Source organism: Seriola lalandi, unplaced genomic scaffold, assembly GCF_002814215.2.
Source record: "Seriola lalandi dorsalis isolate HSWRI2012SDOR001 ecotype SW California unplaced genomic scaffold, Sedor1 jcf7180002054581, whole genome shotgun sequence".
NCBI lineage: Eukaryota > Metazoa > Chordata > Actinopteri > Carangiformes > Carangidae > Seriola > Seriola lalandi.
In genome coordinates this window covers 3,458,622-3,479,291 of record NW_019525134.1, presented here as the reverse complement: position 1 = coordinate 3,479,291, position 20,670 = coordinate 3,458,622, and the positions used below count along the sequence as shown (strand labels likewise).

The 20,670-nt window shown below is 39.8% G+C and overlaps 4 protein-coding genes across 6 annotated transcripts in view; 2 read left to right on the top strand and 2 right to left on the bottom strand.

Annotated features, from left to right (window-relative positions):
• The window catches only part of LOC111663932 (vacuole membrane protein 1-like), a 59,602-nt gene extending 52,482 nt beyond the window's left edge, over positions 1-7,120 (bottom strand). Inside the window, exons 1-4 of the mRNA XM_023418338.1 lie at positions 7,033-7,120; positions 5,211-5,310; positions 4,962-5,100; positions 873-963 (exon numbers count right to left, since the gene is read on the bottom strand). Coding sequence (XP_023274106.1) covers positions 873-963; positions 4,962-5,100; positions 5,211-5,289 — 309 coding nt within the window. The 5' untranslated portion in view covers positions 5,290-5,310; positions 7,033-7,120. The remainder of the gene's footprint in view (positions 1-872; positions 964-4,961; positions 5,101-5,210; positions 5,311-7,032) is intronic.
• A 2,226-nt stretch (positions 7,121-9,346) lies between these two features.
• LOC147818452 (uncharacterized) lies at positions 9,347-12,547 on the top strand. The gene is made up of 10 exons (XM_087177120.1): positions 9,347-9,607; positions 9,721-9,879; positions 10,007-10,133; positions 10,460-10,510; positions 10,771-10,845; positions 11,076-11,138; positions 11,278-11,342; positions 11,536-11,608; positions 12,034-12,083; positions 12,188-12,547. The coding sequence occupies exons 1-10, from the start codon at positions 9,471-9,473 to the stop codon at positions 12,393-12,395; spliced, it is 1,008 nt and encodes a 335-aa protein (XP_087033246.1). The 5' UTR covers positions 9,347-9,470; the 3' UTR covers positions 12,396-12,547.
• A 1,362-nt stretch (positions 12,548-13,909) lies between these two features.
• Positions 13,910-15,682, top strand: ptrh2 (peptidyl-tRNA hydrolase 2). 3 transcript variants are annotated; one of them, XM_023418322.2, is made up of 2 exons: positions 13,910-13,993; positions 14,702-15,682. In XM_023418322.2, exons 1-2 carry the CDS (start codon positions 13,936-13,938, stop codon positions 15,223-15,225), a joined length of 582 nt encoding a protein of 193 aa, XP_023274090.2. In that variant the 5' UTR covers positions 13,910-13,935; the 3' UTR covers positions 15,226-15,682. The 3 variants fall into 3 exon arrangements, with proteins under 3 accessions (XP_023274090.2, XP_023274093.1, XP_023274091.1); XM_023418325.2 differs by having other exon boundaries at positions 13,948-14,018; XM_023418323.2 differs by having other exon boundaries at positions 13,973-14,065.
• A 1,078-nt stretch (positions 15,683-16,760) lies between these two features.
• Positions 16,761-20,670, bottom strand: part of cltca (clathrin, heavy chain a (Hc)) — a 32,889-nt gene continuing 28,979 nt past the window's right edge. The window contains exons 29-30 of the mRNA XM_023418321.2: positions 19,705-19,780; positions 16,761-18,067 (exon numbers count right to left, since the gene is read on the bottom strand). Of these exons, the coding sequence (XP_023274089.1) occupies positions 17,934-18,067; positions 19,705-19,780 (210 nt within the window). The 3' untranslated portion in view covers positions 16,761-17,933. The remainder of the gene's footprint in view (positions 18,068-19,704; positions 19,781-20,670) is intronic.

The following is a 20,670-nucleotide window of genomic DNA, read 5'->3' as shown; positions in this document are numbered from 1 at the left end:
GGTGGGTGGGTGGGCGGTGGGGGCTCTGACCGAAGACTCCATTTCCCAGGAAACCCGGCAAAACAAATACAGCACAAACTGCCTCTCTATTTGCTGGCAGAAAGCTGGGAAGTGCAGTGCCAGCCATGGGCGATTTGTTACGTGTAGTTACTGAGAACTGATTACACAACTGCTGAGTCTCTGCGTATAATGTAAAAAAAAAGGTTTTATGGTTGTGGGTTTCAAAATACTACAGCTCATGACAGGAAAAAGTGAAGAAAAAAAGGGGAGGGAGGGGGGTGTTTCTAGTTAAATCTATCGCACAGTACACTCAGACTCACAGCTGTAGTAGTTTGCCCTACAGACATGAGAAATTAACTAGTAAAACTAAGCTTTGTGGGAAGGTTATAATTAAGCAGATGTGATGTAGGCACACTCACACAAGCACACACTTGCTAGATGATGTTCCTGCAGGTATCCTCTCAGGGACACTCCTCTCCTGTGCTTTGCAATATAAATCTCAACCTCTGGGACAATTGCACGATAATCAAACTTGTAACTGCTGTTATACTGCACTTACGACAAGTGCTTGGTTGAGTGTCTTGCTTAAGGAAACTCTAACCCCTGGACAGGAGGAACCTGATATTAAACATCACCGTGCAATGCACATTACATTCAGTGTTATGGTGGTAAAAAAAGATAAAAAAATTAGAAAATTATACCCTCCCTTAAAAGACCCAGACTTTTGTAACTTACATCAACATGGATCCGTTCTACAGTGCACACTGCCTTCTCACAATTCATGTCAGTTTATGAGTTAAGGTGCTGAACCCGCCACTGCACCAAAGTATAGTTATAATATCCGATGAAAAATATTTACAGTATTAAGTCACCTTCTGGTGTGTTCCTTCAACCCGGTAGGCAATGGAGAGGAGGATAAGCAGGATCAGTAGGCCAAACACAGTCTGTCTTTGCTGCCAGAGCCTGGATGAAGAAGAAGAAGAAGAGAATGAAGGTGGAAATGATGGATGCAAGAGTGGGGAGAAAGTGAGTGAGTGAGGTGGAGTAAGTAATAGGGCAGATGAAAAAAGGTGAGAAATCATTGAAAGCATGATTGAGAAAGTATTAGTGAGAGGACAGGATGCAATTTTCATTTCAACTTTGGAGGATTGGACTTTTTCATTTCTATTTTAAGGGAGAGAGAGACATCTGCTGGAAACTAATCAAGCCACTACAGTACAAGTCTTCACCAACAGGAGCAGCATGTCAGTTGGATAACACACATGTGGTCTCTACACTCCATAAATATGTAAACCTTTGGTACTTAATGTGGTAACCCGATCTTAACAGTGTATTGAGAACAGGGCATGTTAGCTGTTTACACAGTTGGGTGATTAAAAAACACTTAATCACTGATGGTTGAGCGTGTGGTTTATGTGTATGCTGGTATTAAGAGATAATGGATTCAGATTCATGACAAATTAATGACATAAGAGCTAAAACCTTAACACTTTAAGACTTCTTACTTATCCTGATATCCTGAACTAAATTAGCTAGTACTTAACTTACCTCACACACGCAAGTTTTCCAATATTTTCCTACTGTCGTTGGTGGAAACTCACAACATTTATTCAAGTACTCTACTTAAGTATAATTTAGAGGTACTCATGCTCATTTCAGTTTTATGCCACTCTCACTCATCAGAAGCAAATATTGCACTTTTTACTCCACTAAATACATCTATTTAATATAGTTGCTACTTACTTTACAAATTAAAATTTAACATGTAATACTTTGAGACTCATAAGGGGAGATTTTTCGGCATTACTGGTACTTACTGTGATATGGTCCCATATTTTATCATTTCTGGTGTTTTATTTAAAGTTTTGACATCCGTAAGAAGATATTCGTGGTTTTAAGAACAAAAAAACATCTCAGTGTAGTTTTTTAACTGCTCTCTCACACCTCTTTCAGGTCCTCTAGCAGTAAGGTATTTAGCCTAGTACTATAGCTTGGTAAAACTCGCAGGTGAATGCATGGAATGGATGGACGGTCAAATTTGGACTAAAAACAAACTTTAGTAAACTTTAATATTAGCCTACTTACCTTGGAAAGGCTGTGCAATGATATACTGACTACTGTTGTTATCAATATATAGTGTGTCTTTGTGGGCTGTGCTGTGAGTGTGACTGTATAGTTGTGACATCACAAAGTTGCAGAAATCCTCACAGCTCATTTACACACACAGTTTTTGAATACAGGCTGTTGTTTGCATTTCAATGTGGATTGAGCATTTTTATATTTTCACTTTATTTATATAGCACCTACACCTTTAGTATAATAGAAACACACTCTCTACTATATGGGATCTTTAACGTTTCTTTTTGTAGATAATATGTAACTTATGTTTACTAAAAAATATATAATTTCACTTAAGAATTTCTATTTACTATTTGCTAAGCTAAATTTGGTTAGCTGACGTTAGCATTCAGAATCAGTTTGATGTTCAGCTAACCTTAGCCTTAGTGTAAAGCGGCTAACGACACTGGCTCAATGTTTAATGCAGTAAACGTTAGCTACCGGTGGTGACAGGATTCAGTCAGTCTGAACGGCCGACATATTTGTTTCTCCTTCATTAATTAACTTACCGGTGTGATGAGCAGATGAATTCCGTCTGTGTAAGATGAGCATGACGTAAATTCACGGAAAGAACCGAGTGAATCACGAGCTTTACATTCCAAAGCTCGGGAGTAGGCGGTGGTAATGGATGGTGGTTAGGGTAAGGCTGAGCTCTGGTTAAGCATCATGACACAAGACTAGTTTCAGGTTGAGGTAAGTAGAAATATCGACGGGTAAACAGACTTCACTCCGCCCTGAATCCACTCCTGCGCCTTGGGTAAGGCCAACCTCTCCACAGCCCCAGGTGCGGGTACTTGGTTGAGTTAATTTAAAGGGACATTTCGTCCTGTCTCGCATAAAATTATGGCTGTGGTGGAGGGAATCAAAATCAAGTGCAGAGCCACAGCACTGAACTACACGTTGCCCTGAAGCCTTCCTGTACACATGCTATAAATTACAAACCACTCCTGTCAAGATTCAGGATAAACTTCTGTGTACACTTGTAGACTAAGCCATAATGTGTTTGCAGCATGTACAACAGCATGTGTTTTGAGTGTTGGTGAACAGCAGCCTCCCTCTGTCAGAACACTGCTCACGGTGCTTGCGGCTCACCACATCCTCTTGTAGTTTAGAAAATAAACACGTTGTCCTCACACACTTAACCACAAAGGCCTCCCTGGGAGTACATTCTGACCTTCTTTTGGGCTCCTGGTGTCAACAAAGAGTATTAGGTGTGTAAAAGACATGTGCAGTGTGGGGGAATTTGTCATCAAAGCAAACTGACATAGTCTGATCTGTTGCTGTTTCTTTGTTGATGAGGTAACATTGGTCAGTGACGTGGAAAGACCTTTTTAGCTCTATCAACAGTAAGGTGATAGAAACATCCTGTGATGCGTCTTCTTTTCAGTGTTCTAGCTTTCATTAGGCCTCTGACTGAAGACTAAACAATGATGGAGAAGGCCCTCTGGGTTGATAGCACTGAGAAGGTCACCTATTGTCTGGTATTATGTGTGTGTCTGTGTTTCTGTGAGGGACAGAGTGTGAAAACTGTGGTGGCTATTTTTTTTCACGGCCATCATATCTTCTTGTTGCCTGACAAGCAACACCTATATAAATAAAACTAAAACCACAAAAGCACTGTTTATCTGCTGTCTGCACTACAGCAGGGTCAGCACATGAATATACTAAAATCATTATTTAGGCCAGTGGTTCCCAACCTGTGGGCCGGGGTCCCATACACAAATGTAATATATGTGCATATGTTGAATTTATGTATATGACATATATGTGCATATAAAATAAAAGCACATGTGTAAAAATTAGATATGAAACCTATTAGAAGTTAGAACATATAGAAGCTGTATATGTATGTTGTTTTAATAAGCTTACATATATCATATATATATATATATATATATATATAACATATATGGTCGCAACATGTTATACCATATTAAAATGAATCTTAGACACTTTTTTAATATGTGTACATATTTAAATTTTGCTCTGGGTATTTCATATGTTATAAACATATGTTTATGTATCTAGAGGATGTATATATGTCATAATAATATAGGTGACAAATATGGCATCATCCTCACTCTTGATATAGGGACATTAATGTCATATATTACATTTCTGTATTGGGTGCGCCACCAAGGTATTGTGGGCTGACAAATCATTTGCAAAACAGCAAGGACAATTTTGAAAATTGTAAATGTTTTAAAATGAAACGATCTTTAAAAACATTATAAATGTTTAAAAACTTTTTTTCTTCTTCTTGTATTGAGGTTTATCAGCCAATGATAGAAACTTTAATGTTGTCGCTGGCCGGACCGCCTTATACACTTGTTTGCTATCTCAGTCTGATTGAGCACTAAAAGATCACATCCATGGCAGCAACTACGAGATCAACATGGATAGCTGGTTAGCAACAGGAAGAATTAAAATGAAAGGGTCGAGCCAGATAGTGAATCAAAAAGTGATCTCTCCCCCATCATAGAAAATAAAAACCTCCCCTGTTTTCAGTTCAGTCCTGACTGTTGCATCATTATCATAAAAATAAAAAGTGCTCTGAGAAAGTATTATTTGTCCACTGTATTGTTACTGGGTTGGATGTGGGCCACCAACATTTTTGAGATTTTCAAGTGGGCCATGAGATGGAAAAGGTTGGGAACTGCTGATTAAGGCTATATGATGCTTTCTGGTTGCAAGTTTGTAGAGTAGCATGTCTAAACATACAGTACATTCTGCCCCAAGTTTCTTTTTTTTTTTTTACAGCTTGAACTGAAACACCTCAAGTGCAGTTTTTAAGAAACAAGGCAGTGTTTTGGGGGGAGGTTGCACCCCACCTCTGGCCTCACCTTGACATCCACTCTTTAAGAGTGATGAGCAGTTCCAGAGTGAAGTAGTGGAGTGTGAGCAGCGGTTTCTTCCACAACACCAGGGTTTCACGCTCCTCCCTGTCCCTCTGCTTTCTCTCGTCCACAGGGAGCTCTGGGCCTAGCCACACAAATAAACATACAAGGAGGTGATGTTTCTAAAATAAAAGTCATACAAATACAATCTTTTCAAAGTTACTTTAATGCTGATGTATTAATGTCTGTTTTTACCCGTCAGCTCTCCATTTCTCTGCTCCTTGACATGAAGACACCTCTGAGTTAGTTCCCCTTCGGCACCGCTCTCTGCCATCTTGTTCACCAGGAAGGAGTCCTGCTGAGAGAAGAGACGGGTCTCTAGTATAGCATCATGTGGTCTTTTCAGTACACCGTTGGCTGAATCTGAAACTGATGTGAGCCCACAACAAGTACAAACTCACACGCATCAACACACAGCACCCCAAAACACTCTCCACACTCAAACGTGTCTGTATGCACTCCCACACACCTGCTGACCAGCCAGTGTTGTCCTGCTGCTGCGGCCTGCAGATTACTGGTAACCCAATCAGGCCTGTACATGACCTAATGAGTACTTTAATTAGCATCAATGTTGACAGTGGGAGCACATGCAAGTCTTGTGAATTTTTCTGTGTGTGCTTTTAATTATAAGTCCACCTCCCTTGGTGATCAGGAGACTTACACAGTGGATGGAAGAGTGATATGTATAAACAGTGGGTAAAGAGTATGAGACAATATTTAGCTCTTTGTCTCTTCATGCATTTACTCAAAGGAGTATCACGAAGCCTACAAGCATGTGCACAGAGTGTCTCACTACAGAACCTCGGGTCTCTTAGGAATCTGTCAGTGAGCAGTGAGATGGGGACTCTGACACGGAGGTATGCAGCTCACCATCTGGCGGAATTGTCAAAGTCTCACACACACACACACGCACACACACACAGTCAGGGCTTAATCCCTCTATCCTGTGCCCTATGTCTGGGCCTCTGGCTCCTGTTTCCATGCATTCACACTGGCTGGACTGTCAGGTTACCGACACTGTACAGCACTGATATTACAGCTATCCATAATGTTTCTTTAAAACCTGTAGGAGTTCAGCTGATACAGTCTGAGGTTGGTGAGAAATACTGCAATGGCAGTGACATTTTTAATATTTTTTATCTTGCTACTGTGCCAAAGGTGAAAGGTATGAGATCATTATGTATGTCCAGCATGTTTAGGTGTCCAGTGTTATCCTGAAGGACAAACACACACACAGTCTGAGCAGTACACAATGAGTACCTTGCGGTCTGATTCGTGCAATTGAAGGTTCACACAGAGAAAAAATAAAATCTTCTTAGACAATTAGACTGCAAGGCTTTGGAGAGCTGCTCCTGGGTCTCTCAGGGAACCATAAACAAAAGCTTTTCATCTCAGACCTTCCTTAAACCTTGAGCACACACTAGAGGCACTTTGTCATTTCCACATGCACAACAGTATTTAATACACCCTATCATTTCTCCTCTTGCACCGAGGAGAACAATACACTGTCCCAAAAACGGGCTCAACAAAGTGCGTCAATGTGAAATATCCTGTCAGAAACATAAATTATAGAAACTGGTGCAAAACAGGACGCTTTGTACGAAACGTGCAGCTGCTGGTGTACAAGTATGTTGCCTTGACAACAACAATCAATTTTATTATTAATTACATTTCAATGCATTATTCACAATAAATACCTGGGAAACAGTTTCATAACAACACTGCCGCTTGTGTGAGACACAGTAGCACAGCGCTGCTCCGGCACCCGATTGCGCAATCGCTTCTACCAAAACAACCGAGACCTGTTGAGTAACTCTTGTGCAAGGGGACAATGAGAAACTCAACACGGAGTACATACACTTTAGGATGAGAACTACAAGAAGCTGCAATTACTTTCCACCTTTCAAACTGAGATAAACACACTGCACTGGAGGGAGAATTGTAGAAGTGTAAAACAAAGCAGGGCTGTAATGTCACAGTATTGTAGCAACACATTATGCAGAGAGAGTAAACTCACCGTTCAGCTGATGTTTAATCCACAGTGAGCTCTGGGCTCAAATAAAGTCTGTGGTGGAGCCCCAGTAGCAATGTAGGGCAAAAGTACGCTACCCATGAACTGCATCATAACTTGAGTGCAGGGTGTGGTGATGGAGGGGGCCAGTGAGGGATAGAGTACTGATACAGGGCTGCCGGGGGAGGGGAGAGAGCAGGCTGACGGAGGAGAGACACAGAAAAAGACAGAAAGGGGAGAGACTTCATCGTTTGCCTGATAGATCCTCCAGAGAGCCAGTCTAATTAAAGGTCTATAAATAAGTGGATCTCTTTCCTGGAGCGCACTTCTAACACTCCTCAGTCCTCAGTAGGTTTCACACAGAGAGTGAATGAATGGCATTTGAGCAAAGAGAGCTCAGCTAAAGCCCCCCCCCCAAAAAAAAGCCTCAGGACATCACATTTCCAGGTCATAACTAGAGATAGAAGTCCTCAATGGTATTTTCATGTTTAAATTTCAGTGTCGCCTTGTTTATCAGAGTGAGAGAAGTATTTTGCATCACTTTGTGGTGATTGTTCTCCACCAGGTCACCCTGTTCCCACTGGTGGAAGCTGTATGTAATTGGACATGAACACAACTCAGAGTTTATGAGTTACTGTCTCTTGGGACAAGGACAAGATCTCCGGTGTCATTTACAGCATCACCATAGCACTTAAATGACAGTGTATATATTCTACACTCAAGCGCTAAACATGGATGATATCTGCGTAAAGCACAGCCTGTGGTGGCTGCTCAGGAGTGTTAGTGCTGAAGTCAGATCAGTTACTTCCTACAAGGTCCTGACCTGTGATATTGCTGAGAAGTCACATTGCTGAGAGGTCATTTAGTTCAGGTTTTTAAAGAAAGTGATTGTCAAAGCAGAGACTGGTGCAGGACACAGAAACGCGCATGAAAGCAGGAAAGAGAGACAAATTCAGACACTACGACGTGGCAGTGGAGTGTCACAATACTTGAATTCATGACGGGGTGAAACAATTTATCATTGTCAAAGGGAAGTTTTTCCTGAATAAATATGTGAACACCCTGGTGAAAACATCCAGTACACTCAGAAAAAGAACAATAGCCTCTTTGTAACACTCTATCATTATAGTTCACTTTCCTGAAAGAAAACAGGTAACATCAAATTAAAACACCCCCTCTGCTATAATACTGGCTTGAGAAATGATTAGATCTCACATTCATGTTTTCTAATGTTGTAATCCCAGCTCATCGTGTCTTTGGAGCAGAATCTTCCTGAAGAATGAACTTGTACGTCAAGTGAATAACTTTCAAGTTACAACCTTGAAAAGGGTAAGCTAAAAATATAGGCAAATCTCTATATACCGTCTGATTCCAGGGCAATGCAATCCCAGAATGCACTGCCAGAAAGACAAGGAATATACATAAGTTCCCAGCTGGTCCATTTTACTTCACTTGCATGTGAACAAGACAAATGTCTCTTCTCAGTCAGCTGACGTTACGCAGTCGTCTCAGTTTACAGCAGGATGTGAGCCCATGTTCAGCACATTAACTATGGGCTGGATCTTGGCAGCTGATATTCGTTCCATGTCCTATTTGACAATGTTTATTGCTAAATTACATAGAGCCCAACCTGCCTGACTGTAAGAGGAGTTGTTTGTGCTGTAGGAAAAAAAGCATTTGCCACATGTTCATTATAAAATTCAGTTGATTTTGTCGGCAGGTAAAATCAAAGTTACAGACTAATTGTGAAAATGACGCACTATACTTACTTATACTTTACCGTGGTGTACAAACAATACATCTGTTCATGGACATAAATCAGGCTGCAAATGTGCCACTGTCCATTAAACTTCACAGAGACAAAGCAAAAATGTTCTTCCAAAGCTTTAATACTTATTTTGTGTTTTTTAAAAGATCTTTCTGTAGCGGCACCATTAGCAATAGATAGTATAGAATGTAAATAAATAAATTATAACATTAACTTAAGTGCATTGCATTATGGGGCAATAAAGCACATCAAGAGCGCAATAAAAGATCATCCTTTTTTTTAACCATGCACTCTGTGTGTTTTGTGTATAGTTAATGCAGTTTTCCAGTATGAACACAGTACACACTCAAAACCTGTGTCTCTTATTATGATTATTATTGTTGTAGTATTAGTATGAGAATTTGTATTATTAGAATTATTGTTAGTTATATTTTGAATATAATAATGTATGTATTATTATGACATTGCATTAATATAACATGACAGATTCAGATAGCTGGAACTAAGACCATGTTGTTATTTGTATTTGAATGAATGTGTATAGGGTTGTGCAGGTGTTCCAGATGATTGTGATGACACAGCATGTGGAATCATGTCTCATTATGAAGACAGTCAGTGGGTTCTTCTCAAGTAGGAAAGCGGAGACACATTGCTTTTGGTAAACCAGATATCAGCTATGGATCACGTCGGCTTAAATGTGGCTTCAGGGGAAGCAGGTGATGAGACGCTGGGACCACACTTCATAGACGTGGAAGAAATAATTGATGTAAATGAGGAACTACAAGACAGTGAAGAGGAGGAGCGAGATATCAAGTGTGTATCTCAGCGCAAAAATATGGATTAGTTTTTCCTCAGTCTTGTTTTAAAATATATTTGATAAAGACGCCTGTCAGTATAAAACTTTATGTTCTGGTGTGTGTCTGTAGTGAACGAGAGGAGCTCAGGAGGAGACTCTGTCTGGTTAAAACCAGATACCGACAGGAGAGGGAGCTCCATGACCACATGTTCAAGCATGGACTGGGACTTGAGGAGCTCATGAATGAGACAGCAGCTGAGAATAAATACCTCACCAGCAAAATGAAAGAGTATGAAACCTAGATGATTTGACTTTACTTTTTTTTACCCCTCTGACTCTATAATTCACCATCTACACAGGCTTAATCTTTAATTGGGATATTATAGCTTACATATCCTTGATGCTTGTTTATTCAGGTTCCAACAGCAGATGGCAAACATAAGAAAAATGTGGGAGGAGGAGGATGAAGAAGCTCTGCGCCAGGAGCTTCTGTCTGAGGAGGAAAACACTGTTAAGAGCCAACTGATTTACATAAGGAAGAAGGTGAGTGATATTCTTCTTCTTCTTCTTCTTCTTCCTCCTCTTCTTCTTCTTCTTCATCACTCTGTAATTTATTATACAAGAAAATGAGATGTGAGGGTATGAAACATAATATATTGACAATGTCAATACATTTAAATTAAATACATCCTGGTAAATGAATGTCTGAGCCAATATACCTTTTGTAAGAGAAGTCTGATTTAAAGTTCAGGACTGGTGGGGACTGTATAAAGTGTGACACCAGATTTCCTTATAAAGTTCCTACCAGCCTCCATCTAAACCTGTTTATTTCTTGTCCTGGTCTCATTGCTTGTCTTTGCTTTGTGCAGGAGAAGGAGAATCAGAAGCTGAGAGAGAGAAATGAGGAGCTGACTGCTGAGGTGTGACCTCTGACTCTGCCATATGCTTATTATTACCTCCTCTCTCCTCCTGTGTGTGTCTTTCTCACAATTTTACAGCCAAACTTTTCTCTTTAAAATAATTAAGACACATTTAATGGCTGGATACCTGCCAAAGTAGCTAATAGAATCCTAGAGGAAAACAAAACAGAGCTAAAACTAAAAAGAAAGGCATTTAGCTGGTGTTTATTTCCCAGAATCCTCCTCTGGATCCCACTCTCATTCTGAGTTGCTTCTTTCAGCTGCACAGAGTCTCTGTGGGAGACATACATCGGGGAGAAATTCAAACTCTAAGAGCAGCTGAACAGAAATACAAGGTAAAATCCTGTCCTTCACTTATCATTACATATGTAATGATATATTCCTCTACACTGCTTACCTGCCCAAATAGCAGTGTCTAGTAAAGATACTGAAATAGTGACAGTATGAACAACTTTATAAAATATTCAACATTTATTGATTGTAAAGTTTCTGTAAGCTCCACAACATCACAGTTGTTGTTGATTTGATGAAAATGTTCAATCTGAGTATCTTTGTGTCTTTGCAGAAATTTGTGATCTTGATTAAAAAAAATAATGAGGAGTACACAGAGTATTTCAACACAATTCAGGTATGTACCAAATACAGAATAATATGTGTATATATGTGTGTGTGTGTGTGTGTGTTTGTGTGTGTGTGTGTGTGTGTGTGTGTGTCTGTGTGCTCACATCATCATTGTATCTTTCTGACTTTTCGTCTTGCCTCTGCAGGACCTCAGACAGGAACAGAGAGAACTTCAAGATGCGCTGAGCAGCAGACACGAGGAGCATGCAGTGTAAATTCTGCATTATATTTTTTACTAGTTAATCTGGTCGAACAGTTTCAGCATTTTAAAAGAACCCAGTCTGAATGTAATGCATTTCGGTGGTTGATGTCACTGTAGGATCTTAGACTAGCTAAGTACAACGAGCTGATGTTTGTGTGGAAATGTCTGTTTTCTCACATCCGTCTGTTATTTGGTTTCATAGAGCTGCACTGAATCTCCAAAATGAGTCAGAGACACTAAGTGAACAGAGACAACCACAGGTCTCTTTAGCAGAGGTAAATATAATATAAATTATTTAACATATTCACACGCATTATCATACAAAAAAAAAACAACAGCTTCATTCTACCAGCAACCACTTCAGCTCCTTCCACACTTCAGGAAATACACTTATTAGCTTTCATGCTGAGAGTTGGATGAGATCGATGCCACTTTCATGTCTGTTTCATAAATATGTAGCTGGAACCAGCAGCTGCTTAGATTAGCTGAGCACAAACAATGGAAACAGGAGGGTTTCCAGTAATCATGTTTTGTCTGAAGATGTCAAAATCCACTTCTAAAGATTTTCATCAAACTCACAGCAAGAAAATAAATGAGCAGATTTCTCAAAATGTCAGACTGTTCTTTTACGTTCTGTCTGTCATAGAAGCGGTACGTCTACTGATAAGATATGTGCTGAAGCTTTCTGTTATTGTTGTAGGATAAAGATGACGTAAAGCACAAAGATGAGAGGCCACTGAAGACTGAAAGGTATTGTTTGTTACACAGCACACACACAAAGAGTTCTTGTTCCTTTACCTATATGTTTGATGTATTATGTTTGTGTGTGTGTGTGTGTGTGTGTGTGTGTTTAGCTGGTGGCACCGTTGTGCCAAGGCCCTGCGGAAAGGAGTGAAGGTAGCAGGAATCATCACCCCTTGTGTCTTACTGTCTGTGGGTCTCATGGTCTACACGACACCTGACTGCCTCAGTCCAGATCCTGACTGCAGCCTGTGGAACATCGCTTTTGACCTGCTGCTGTCCTACAGCGAGCTCTGTCACACACACACTCCTGTTTATTAAAATCTAGTTACATTTCTGTGATGTTGCACTGAGTTCTACTCTACATGAAGGCAAATGAACTTGCTTGAGGTTTTGGATGCTTTGTGTCTCATCTGAAAGGCTTCTTCAGTTCTAACTGACTGGTGGAGAATCCCAGGGGCCAGATGCACAAAACACCACAAGTCTGAATTAACGTTTCCTTAAAATAAAAAGAGTTGCTGTAATTTACAAACAAAGGAAAACGTTTCAGAGATTCTGAGCAACACCCTTAAGTAACTCCCTCAGCTAAAGAGAAATTAAACCATAAGTGATATACTTAAGTAGAAAGTTAAGGTGTTTTGTGCAACTGGCCCCAGGGATTTAAACATGACTTGAGTGACACTTACAACTCATATGATGGCCCAGTGGATCAGTGACTCACGTGTGACCTTAACGACTCTAATGGTGAAATCCCTGGGACTCCCCAGCAGTCAGTTAGAACTTTAGAAGCCCCTCAGTTGAGAGATGAAATGTCTTCAACTGGGATCGCAACTCTAAGGGAGAAAAGACGAGAGCCAAAAGACAAACTGTGACAATATCCCTGTGGAACCACTGATTTTTGCATAAAAAGCTTCTTCTTTCTAAGCATGTCTGTGTGACACCAGATGGGACTCCGCTGAGAGGTGGAGCCCTAGTTGCAGCACTCACCTTCTTGAAGTTAAGCAATGAAACAATAAATCAAGCATTAATTAATGATGCAATGTGAAGCAGATATACCAGAGATGGTATGATAATGAGGATTGTCTCCCTTTTCTGTCTGTGGACAGATGTTGTCACCATGATAGTGTCACAACCATCAAAAATACAGTCATGAAACTTTGGGTGTGTAGTTGAGATCAAAATGAAGGCCGAATATGAAGATAGGTGTGGTCTGACAATTAGTACTGAGTACTCATGTAATATTGTAGTTATAACTACTGAGTACTTGTATGCAGTAATAACTACTACTGTAACTAGTACTACTGTTGTCAGTTCTTGGCGAAATAAAATAAATAAATAAATCTTAGTTTTTCCACAACTTTATTGATAATTTTGCTAACAATGTGACATTCCATATATCTGACATACAGAACATGTGTTTACGCTAACATTTAAATTGTTTTTTTGTTGTTGTTTTTTTTAATTATTTTTATTAATCATTACATTAGACATACAAAATAAGGCATGAAAGTAGCCTAAGATAACAGTAACAAAGACAAACAGATATACTGTGTCAGGGATTATATACAAAGTTTGACACAATCAAATGCAAACAACAAAACAAAACAACAAAATCGGTCCGGTTAAAAAAAATCCAATAAAACCCCAATATATCAAATGAATATATCTATAATATCAAAAATTATATTCATATTTTAAATTTGGAGCCCAAATTGAAGGATTTCAGTTTTTCTATTACACGAGGTAGATAATGTTCTAATATAGGACTCTGCTTCGTCCTTAAAGGTACAAAAAGAAAAGTTTAAAAAGTTATTTTTATTTTATTTTTAAGTCGCCGTTATGACGTCATCACCAAGAGCCCATGACTAAATCAGCCGGGAGCGTCATTCATGCCGCCAGCGCGTCGAGTAGCCCCGCAGGTATGAGAAACCAGAGCAACAGCAAGTAAATTAAATCCTCTGCACCGTGTTGACAGAGCGTGGCTGTGAAATGTATGAATGTTTGTTGGTAAAGTGATATCTACTGTACTGAAGAGAGAGTAAACCATCCTGCTTGTAGCAAGGGAGCTAACGTTAGCCAGGCTAGTTTCACATTTGAAGTTAGTTAGCTTGTTAGCCAACGAAGTTGCTGTCAGTGAGTCTTAAATCACTTGTGTGTAGACAAACTATCCAAGTGGTTAATACAGGCACGAAAATGATCTCAGAACCTTTAAAAAAAATAACCGTATGTGGCTTATGAGCTTGATGTTCCTTTCTCTGTCTGTCAGAGTCTGTGAAGTCAGTTCTGCAAACATAATGTTGGGTCAAATAACTTTAAAGAGCTGACAACAAAGTGGCTTTTGTGAAGGTCCCGTGAATGAATTCAATCTCAGTTTTTAAGCCAAAAGGGAAGAAAAGTCCATTAAATACAGAAGAATGGAAAGTTGAACATTTACGTTTCAATGACAACTGGGGTAGACAGTGTGATATGATGGACAGCTCCAGAACAGTTACTGAATGGACCATGTTTTGTCAGTTGCTATATGTTGAAGGTCAGATTCAAGAATGAATTTTAAAAGATGAAGATGGTGCTGTCTCAAACATCCTCATATATGTGACTTCACTTATCCTGTACTGTGGTTTTTGCAGGTTTAAACATGGATTTGCTGTATGGTCCATTGAGCTTGGGTGTAGTAGCAGGAGTGGGCTGTGGGCTGTTCCTCGGTTGGCACCTTCGGGGACGCTTCCGTCCAGCATCCAAAAGCATCATGGCGGCGATGGGGAACGGCAACAGTGAGGCAAGTGTGATGGGAGAAGGAGGCGAATTCAAGATGATTCTGGTGGTCCGTAATGACCTGAAGATGGGCAAAGGAAAGGTTGCTGCCCAATGCGCACATGCTGCTGTATCAGCTTACAAGCAGGTCCAGCGCAGGAACCCAGAGCTTCTCAAACAGTGGGAGTACTGCGGCCAGCCCAAGGTGGTGGTGAAGGCCCCTGATGAGAACACCCTGATCGATCTGTTGGGTCACGCCAAAGAAGTAGGGCTTCCTGTCAGCCTGATCCAGGATGCAGGAAGGACTCAAATTGCACCTGGGTCTCGCACTGTGCTGGGTATTGGTCCAGGCCCAGCGGATCTGATTGATAGTGTTAGTGGAGAGTTGAAGCTCTACTAGGGTTCCAGCTTGCACCTGTTGGACTTGCATACAATTTCTTTGTTGTTAAAACCATTTTGCAAACTAAACTAACTTGAGCTACCATGAGTTTATATTTTTATATAAGAACAACCGACTCAATTACATGTCATCTACTTGAATTTATTGTGCAGTTCTGGGGGTTTTATAGCAGTAATAACAGTTTAATGTGTATTTCTTCTTCTTTTCTGAAAGCTATGACCTGGCATAAACACAGTCATGCTGCTGTCCTCCACGCCAACCAGTCTGAGACACGATGCTCACAGGAAACGGATGATAAACATGAATTGTGTCAAATATAAACAGCAAAACAGTAATTGAATATTATTGTTGTTGGTCTCAGAATCACAGCACTGCAAAATGATACCGAGCTATGATCCCAAAATATGTTCTCTCCATGATAAAAATCACAATCTACAAAATAAATTCTGAAAGTTCATGAGTCTTTCTTTATATTAAGTATTTAGTACTTGAGAACACTTAAATGTAACATGACTGTATTGCAGCAGTAGAGCTGCTTGGATGTAATGGATATAATATCAATATTGCGATATGACTGGATGTCATTTGCGTTTTGTTGCGAAACTGACATTTTCTTATTTTTCCTTGTCTCAAATTCTGCATTATTTACAACTTTGTGTAATAGTTTGTTCATTTAACACAAGTCAAAATAGGAAAGAATTCCTCCACCTGAGTTATGTCCACATTGTTTTATTGTGTTTTCACTTTTCTCCTCTAAAAGAAACATTAATCACTATCTTCCAGCTGTTTTGAGATGTGATACAACAATATAGGGGGTAACTAAACTCACCAGACCAGATGTTTTTCTAGTCTGCTTTACTTGTAGCACTCTCTCATTTGTACCATCAGAGGGTGCTAGTGCTACATCCTTGTATTAAGTAAGTCGTGTATAACTCTTGAGCTGATACTGAACTGAATGTATTGTGACACAGGGTAGGCAAAGCAACAGGAACATGTTACAACAGAATACAATCCAACACCAGAGTACAGCTTCAAAAACTGGAGGGACTTTAAAGGGTAGAGTAGAATCAGTAGCATGTTCAAAAAGTGAGGTCTTTAAAACCTCTGGGTGTGAAACCGCTGAAGTGGTTTTAAGCTATGGTGAGGTCATAACTAGCACCGGTCTCAGATTGCACACCATCTCCCATTCACTTTCACTAAAAGCTATACAAAATCAATAACACATTTCCTGGGACGATCTGTTTCCCAGGTTCAACCTTTGCCCTGCAAATTTGCAGTTACACACAGGTACACTATGTTTGGAAATGGAGAAGTCATAATTCTGAGTCTATCATGGCATTGTTCTGTACAATGTTACATTTGACCACAAACAACCTTTCATACACTTTACAGCCTATGATTGCTCTGCTCACTATTTACCATTCATTTCAGAACCATGACATCACTTCCCTTTTCTGGGAGTTGGCCGAGCACTGTTCAGTAAACTCATTGGACGGAAAGCTACAAAATAATTCATGTAAGACACAATCAGACTGTTCTTGACAAACAAGAAGCCTTTATTGTTAAGTGGAAAACACAACCGCTGTTTCATTCATTATGATCCTGATTATGCACAATCAAGTTTCTTAGGTGCACAATTTAAATCTAAGGTAATTTAGATAAGAATATAAGTTCAAAGGAGTTAATGATTGATTTCCTGTATACACGCAAGCCTTTGATAAAAACCTCAAATTACCACAAGTCTGTGACACTGTTTCTGAACTGGATGAAAGGGTGAACTGAAAAGGTTAAAGGGAACTCTCCACAGGATGTGAGGAGAATCAAGTGTGAGAAATCTCTCCTGCACACTTAATAACAGTAACCTAAAATAATATCCAGCAGAAACAAACCGCAGCATAAAGAGGGGGGCCTGTTTGTCAAACACAAACAGGTCTGCAGTCCCTCCTGAGGTGGAATGGTCCCATGTTAGAGCAGTAATTAAAGCACATGGCAATGTCGTCTGACTGCAGATTTGTTTGGAGAGTCCTGCATAGGCTTTGCTGGAAAGAATCAAACTTTCTTGAAAATCGTATGTAAAATACTCTCTTGGGTTTTCTTCAAGAATTAGCCCTGAAGCGCGTGTGTGGGACTGGACAGGTACAACGTAGTGTTTCAGGATTGTGGTCATGGAAGCGGCAGTCTCATGTTCAAATATAGAAGAACATAGTAGCAGTTTTTGTGTCTGAATATACAATAATTAAATGCATTTTACAGTCGGACAGAAGAAGCGGCTCACACACATCAAAAGGAAGAGGTTCTACATTAATTTTTTCTCACTACAGAGTGCAAATCAGATGCTTCACAACAGACCTTTTTTATACTGAGAAGAGGACTAGCTCTTCCCACAAGCCCCCCATTGTACATAAACCATTTCCCATTCAAATAAAATAGACAAAAGAAAATTAATCTAGTCAACACGGAATGTGAGAAAATTAATCTTTGTGATTCAATCTTTTCTTTGACAACAGAAATAAAACTGAGTCCTTCATGACAGTTTAAAAAGGGGAAAAAACTGTAAAAAAAAAAAAAAAAAAAAAAAAAAAAGGTTTGCCGGCATTATCCCGAGCTCCCTGTAGAGGGCAGAGAGACAGAAGTGGTCTGGTGAAGGACTGTGGGAGATGGATGGATGGTCGCTCCAGCCTACATGTGGAGAGAAGGGGGTGGGGTCTTTACATGCCGTAGCCAAAGCCTGGCTGAGCTGCTGGCTGACCATATCCTGCAGGCGCCTGGTAGCCGTAGCCGTAAGGCTGCTGAGGAGCCACAGGTACACTGGGGCCTGCTGTCAGCATCAGCTGGGGTGTGCCTGCAAGACAGAGAGAGGGGGAGGGTTTCAGTATTCAATATTTTATGACAATTATAATTATATAATTCTTATATATATATATATATATATATAACACACACTTTCATAATAATGTCTTTTCAACTTCTGTTATGTGTCATGCCATCTACATGTGTCAATTAGTATCTTTACATACACACTAGTCTGTTATGTTTATCCTGGTTTTAACCAGATGTTGAACTTCACCTGATTCTTCATATCTCTGTATGACTTTTAACATCATCAGGTTATTGTTCCTCTGTGTCTTTAATGATCTAAATTACAAACAGTCTGTTATTTCACTTCGGGCTGTCCTGACCATGTTTTATAGTACAATATTTATTTTAATTCTATTTTTTCCTTAACTATACAACTTTCAGTGCAAACCAAGAGAGAGGATGTCAGTGTGACTCTTTGGTAGCAAGAAGATCTGGACAGGATTTAGACAGACACTCCTGAACCTCTGCATTAACAAAATACCACACAGACAGCAGCAGCACTGTAGAGGTGTGTTCACCTGCTACATGTCACTGAAACAGATACAAAACAAGTACTTCAATGTTGCTCGTCTACTGGATAACTGAAATTGAAACTAGACGCTATTTTCATGTATGTTGAGGCTCAGTGGGTCACTCACTCTCATTACATGACTCGAGCCGAGGACATACCTGCACACAGGCAGTATTATCCATATCCCAATTATGACATATGATTTTACATCATGTTTGCACGGAACATAAGAAATGTGGTTACTCATGTGATATTCTTACATAGTGGTGAGTGAATGAACTGCAGGGTTGGAAAAGTGGGAAATGATAGGTTATGCATGGGTCAACAGAGTGTCCTTGAAATGGACAGGGCTCATTTGAACATATTACTATTTCTGTATGAAGCAACATTTCAATCAGAATCTGATGACAGAATGTGTGTTGTTTGGTCACTGTTAATTGAACCTAATCAGCCAAACCGCCCTGATAAAGCACATTCTCTGGGTTTTAGAGTATTTAACTCTTAAGAGTTTTTTGGTTTTTTTTAAACTCTGATTGTTCATTTAATCATGAATATTTATAGAGAAGTTATAGAGAAATACTTAAACCGTTTATAGTTGATTTTTTTTTATTTTTTTTATTACAAACAAATGACTGTATAACAATGTGACAGTGTGAAACTGATTACAGCGGCTTACAGTGAGTTTCTGCTGACTGTTTTTGCAGTCCAGCCCTCAACCTTTTGGGTCACTGCAGCAAATTTTCTGTGAAAAAGCTCAAACTTCACTGTACACTGCCTGGTCAGCACTGTCGATGACTGGCTGGTGAACATAGTGGTGCATTAAGCAGCTACAACAGCCAGATCTTTCCCTCAGGAAAAAAAGAAACCAAAAACAAAGCTGAAAGCTTAAAGAAAAGATAAAGATAAAGGCTAAAAAAAATCTGTTATTGCAGGTTTAATATTGTAAGTTTTCAGGGGTTCAATCGAATGTTCTGTAAAGCTCAATGACAGCATGGAGCCCTGGATAATTAAGGGACCTAGAGTTCTCATGTGTGGAAGAAGGCTGCTGCCTTTTGTGCTTGATCACAGTGAAATGGACATTAATGTCATTAATCTTAGAGGACTGTTACCGTAGACAATAGGTTGCGTCTCTGTTGCCTGCTCCTCCTCTTTCCTTAGGGACTCTGAGGTTTCTAGTTTATCTACCTGCAAGGCAAAGACATAAGAGCAGTTAGAATGAATCCAGACCACTTAATAAGTAAACAACAAACTATACAAGTTAAAAAAATTAGAAACAGTTAAACATACAATATATGTGTTTACTATTCTGTGATGGGTTTTCTGACAAGTAGAAGACTCATGTGGGACGCAGGACAAAACAAAACCCAACTGACAGGAACAGAAGACGGTTTCAGGTGACTGAACCAGAACTATTTGCTTAAGCCTTTCACTTTATCTGCAGCTGCAGATTCCTACATTTTGCACTGAATAGCAGTACTAATGCATTAATGAGTATTGTCCTCAACTCCTTTCTTGTGCCTATAATGCAAAGCAAGAAGTCCAACTAGTAATGCTAAGTGGTAGGAAACTGAAGAAGAAATAAGAAAAAAAGAACCTTAAACTAATCTTTTTCATTCATTATGTTAGAACTGCCTGGGTGGTCTGCCTGACAGTAACAACAGAAATAGCAAATTCTTCAATAACACAGAAAAATAACTTCTTCAGGCAGCAAGTCAGATGCAGCAATATGCAAAATGTGCTGAGGGGAAAGCAGCAGCACCTGGATGCAAATTATTTCTAGAGTTAAATGTAAGAGATGATCAGCAGTGCACGTATTATATGAATTCATCAATCAGTTCTCCATGCCTCTTTTTTCTTTTTTTAATCTTAGTTCTCTGCACACAATTCCAACAAGCTGACACTTCACTGTCCCATGCTCTAAGTGTTACACTGGCTGCAGCACTGAGATGCAGTTTGGGAGGAGGAGCAGGAGAAGGAGGAGGAGGAGGAGGAGGAGGAGGGTGGAGGGTGGAGGGTGAGTCTCAGGCCAGGTGCTCCCTACAGGAAGCCAGGCACAAAGAACAGCCTGCTGCTAT

What these genes read in the sequence shown, in the direction of transcription:
- LOC147818452 (XM_087177120.1), top strand. Translation starts at nt 9,471, where the DNA reads ATGGATCACGTCGGCTTAAATGTGGCTTCAGGGGAAGCAGGTGATGAG. An exon ending in AGACACGAGGAGCATGCAGT is followed by an intron (nt 11,343 to 11,535) that starts GTAAATTCTGCA and finishes TTGGTTTCATAG; the next exon opens with AGCTGCACTGAATCTCCAAA. An exon ending in CACAGGTCTCTTTAGCAGAG is followed by an intron (nt 11,609 to 12,033) that starts GTAAATATAATA and finishes TTATTGTTGTAG; the next exon opens with GATAAAGATGACGTAAAGCA.
- ptrh2 (XM_023418322.2), top strand. Translation starts at nt 13,936, where the DNA reads ATGACTAAATCAGCCGGGAGCGTCATTCATGCCGCCAGCGCGTCGAGT. An exon ending in CGCGTCGAGTAGCCCCGCAG is followed by an intron (nt 13,994 to 14,701) that starts GTATGAGAAACC and finishes TGGTTTTTGCAG; the next exon opens with GTTTAAACATGGATTTGCTG.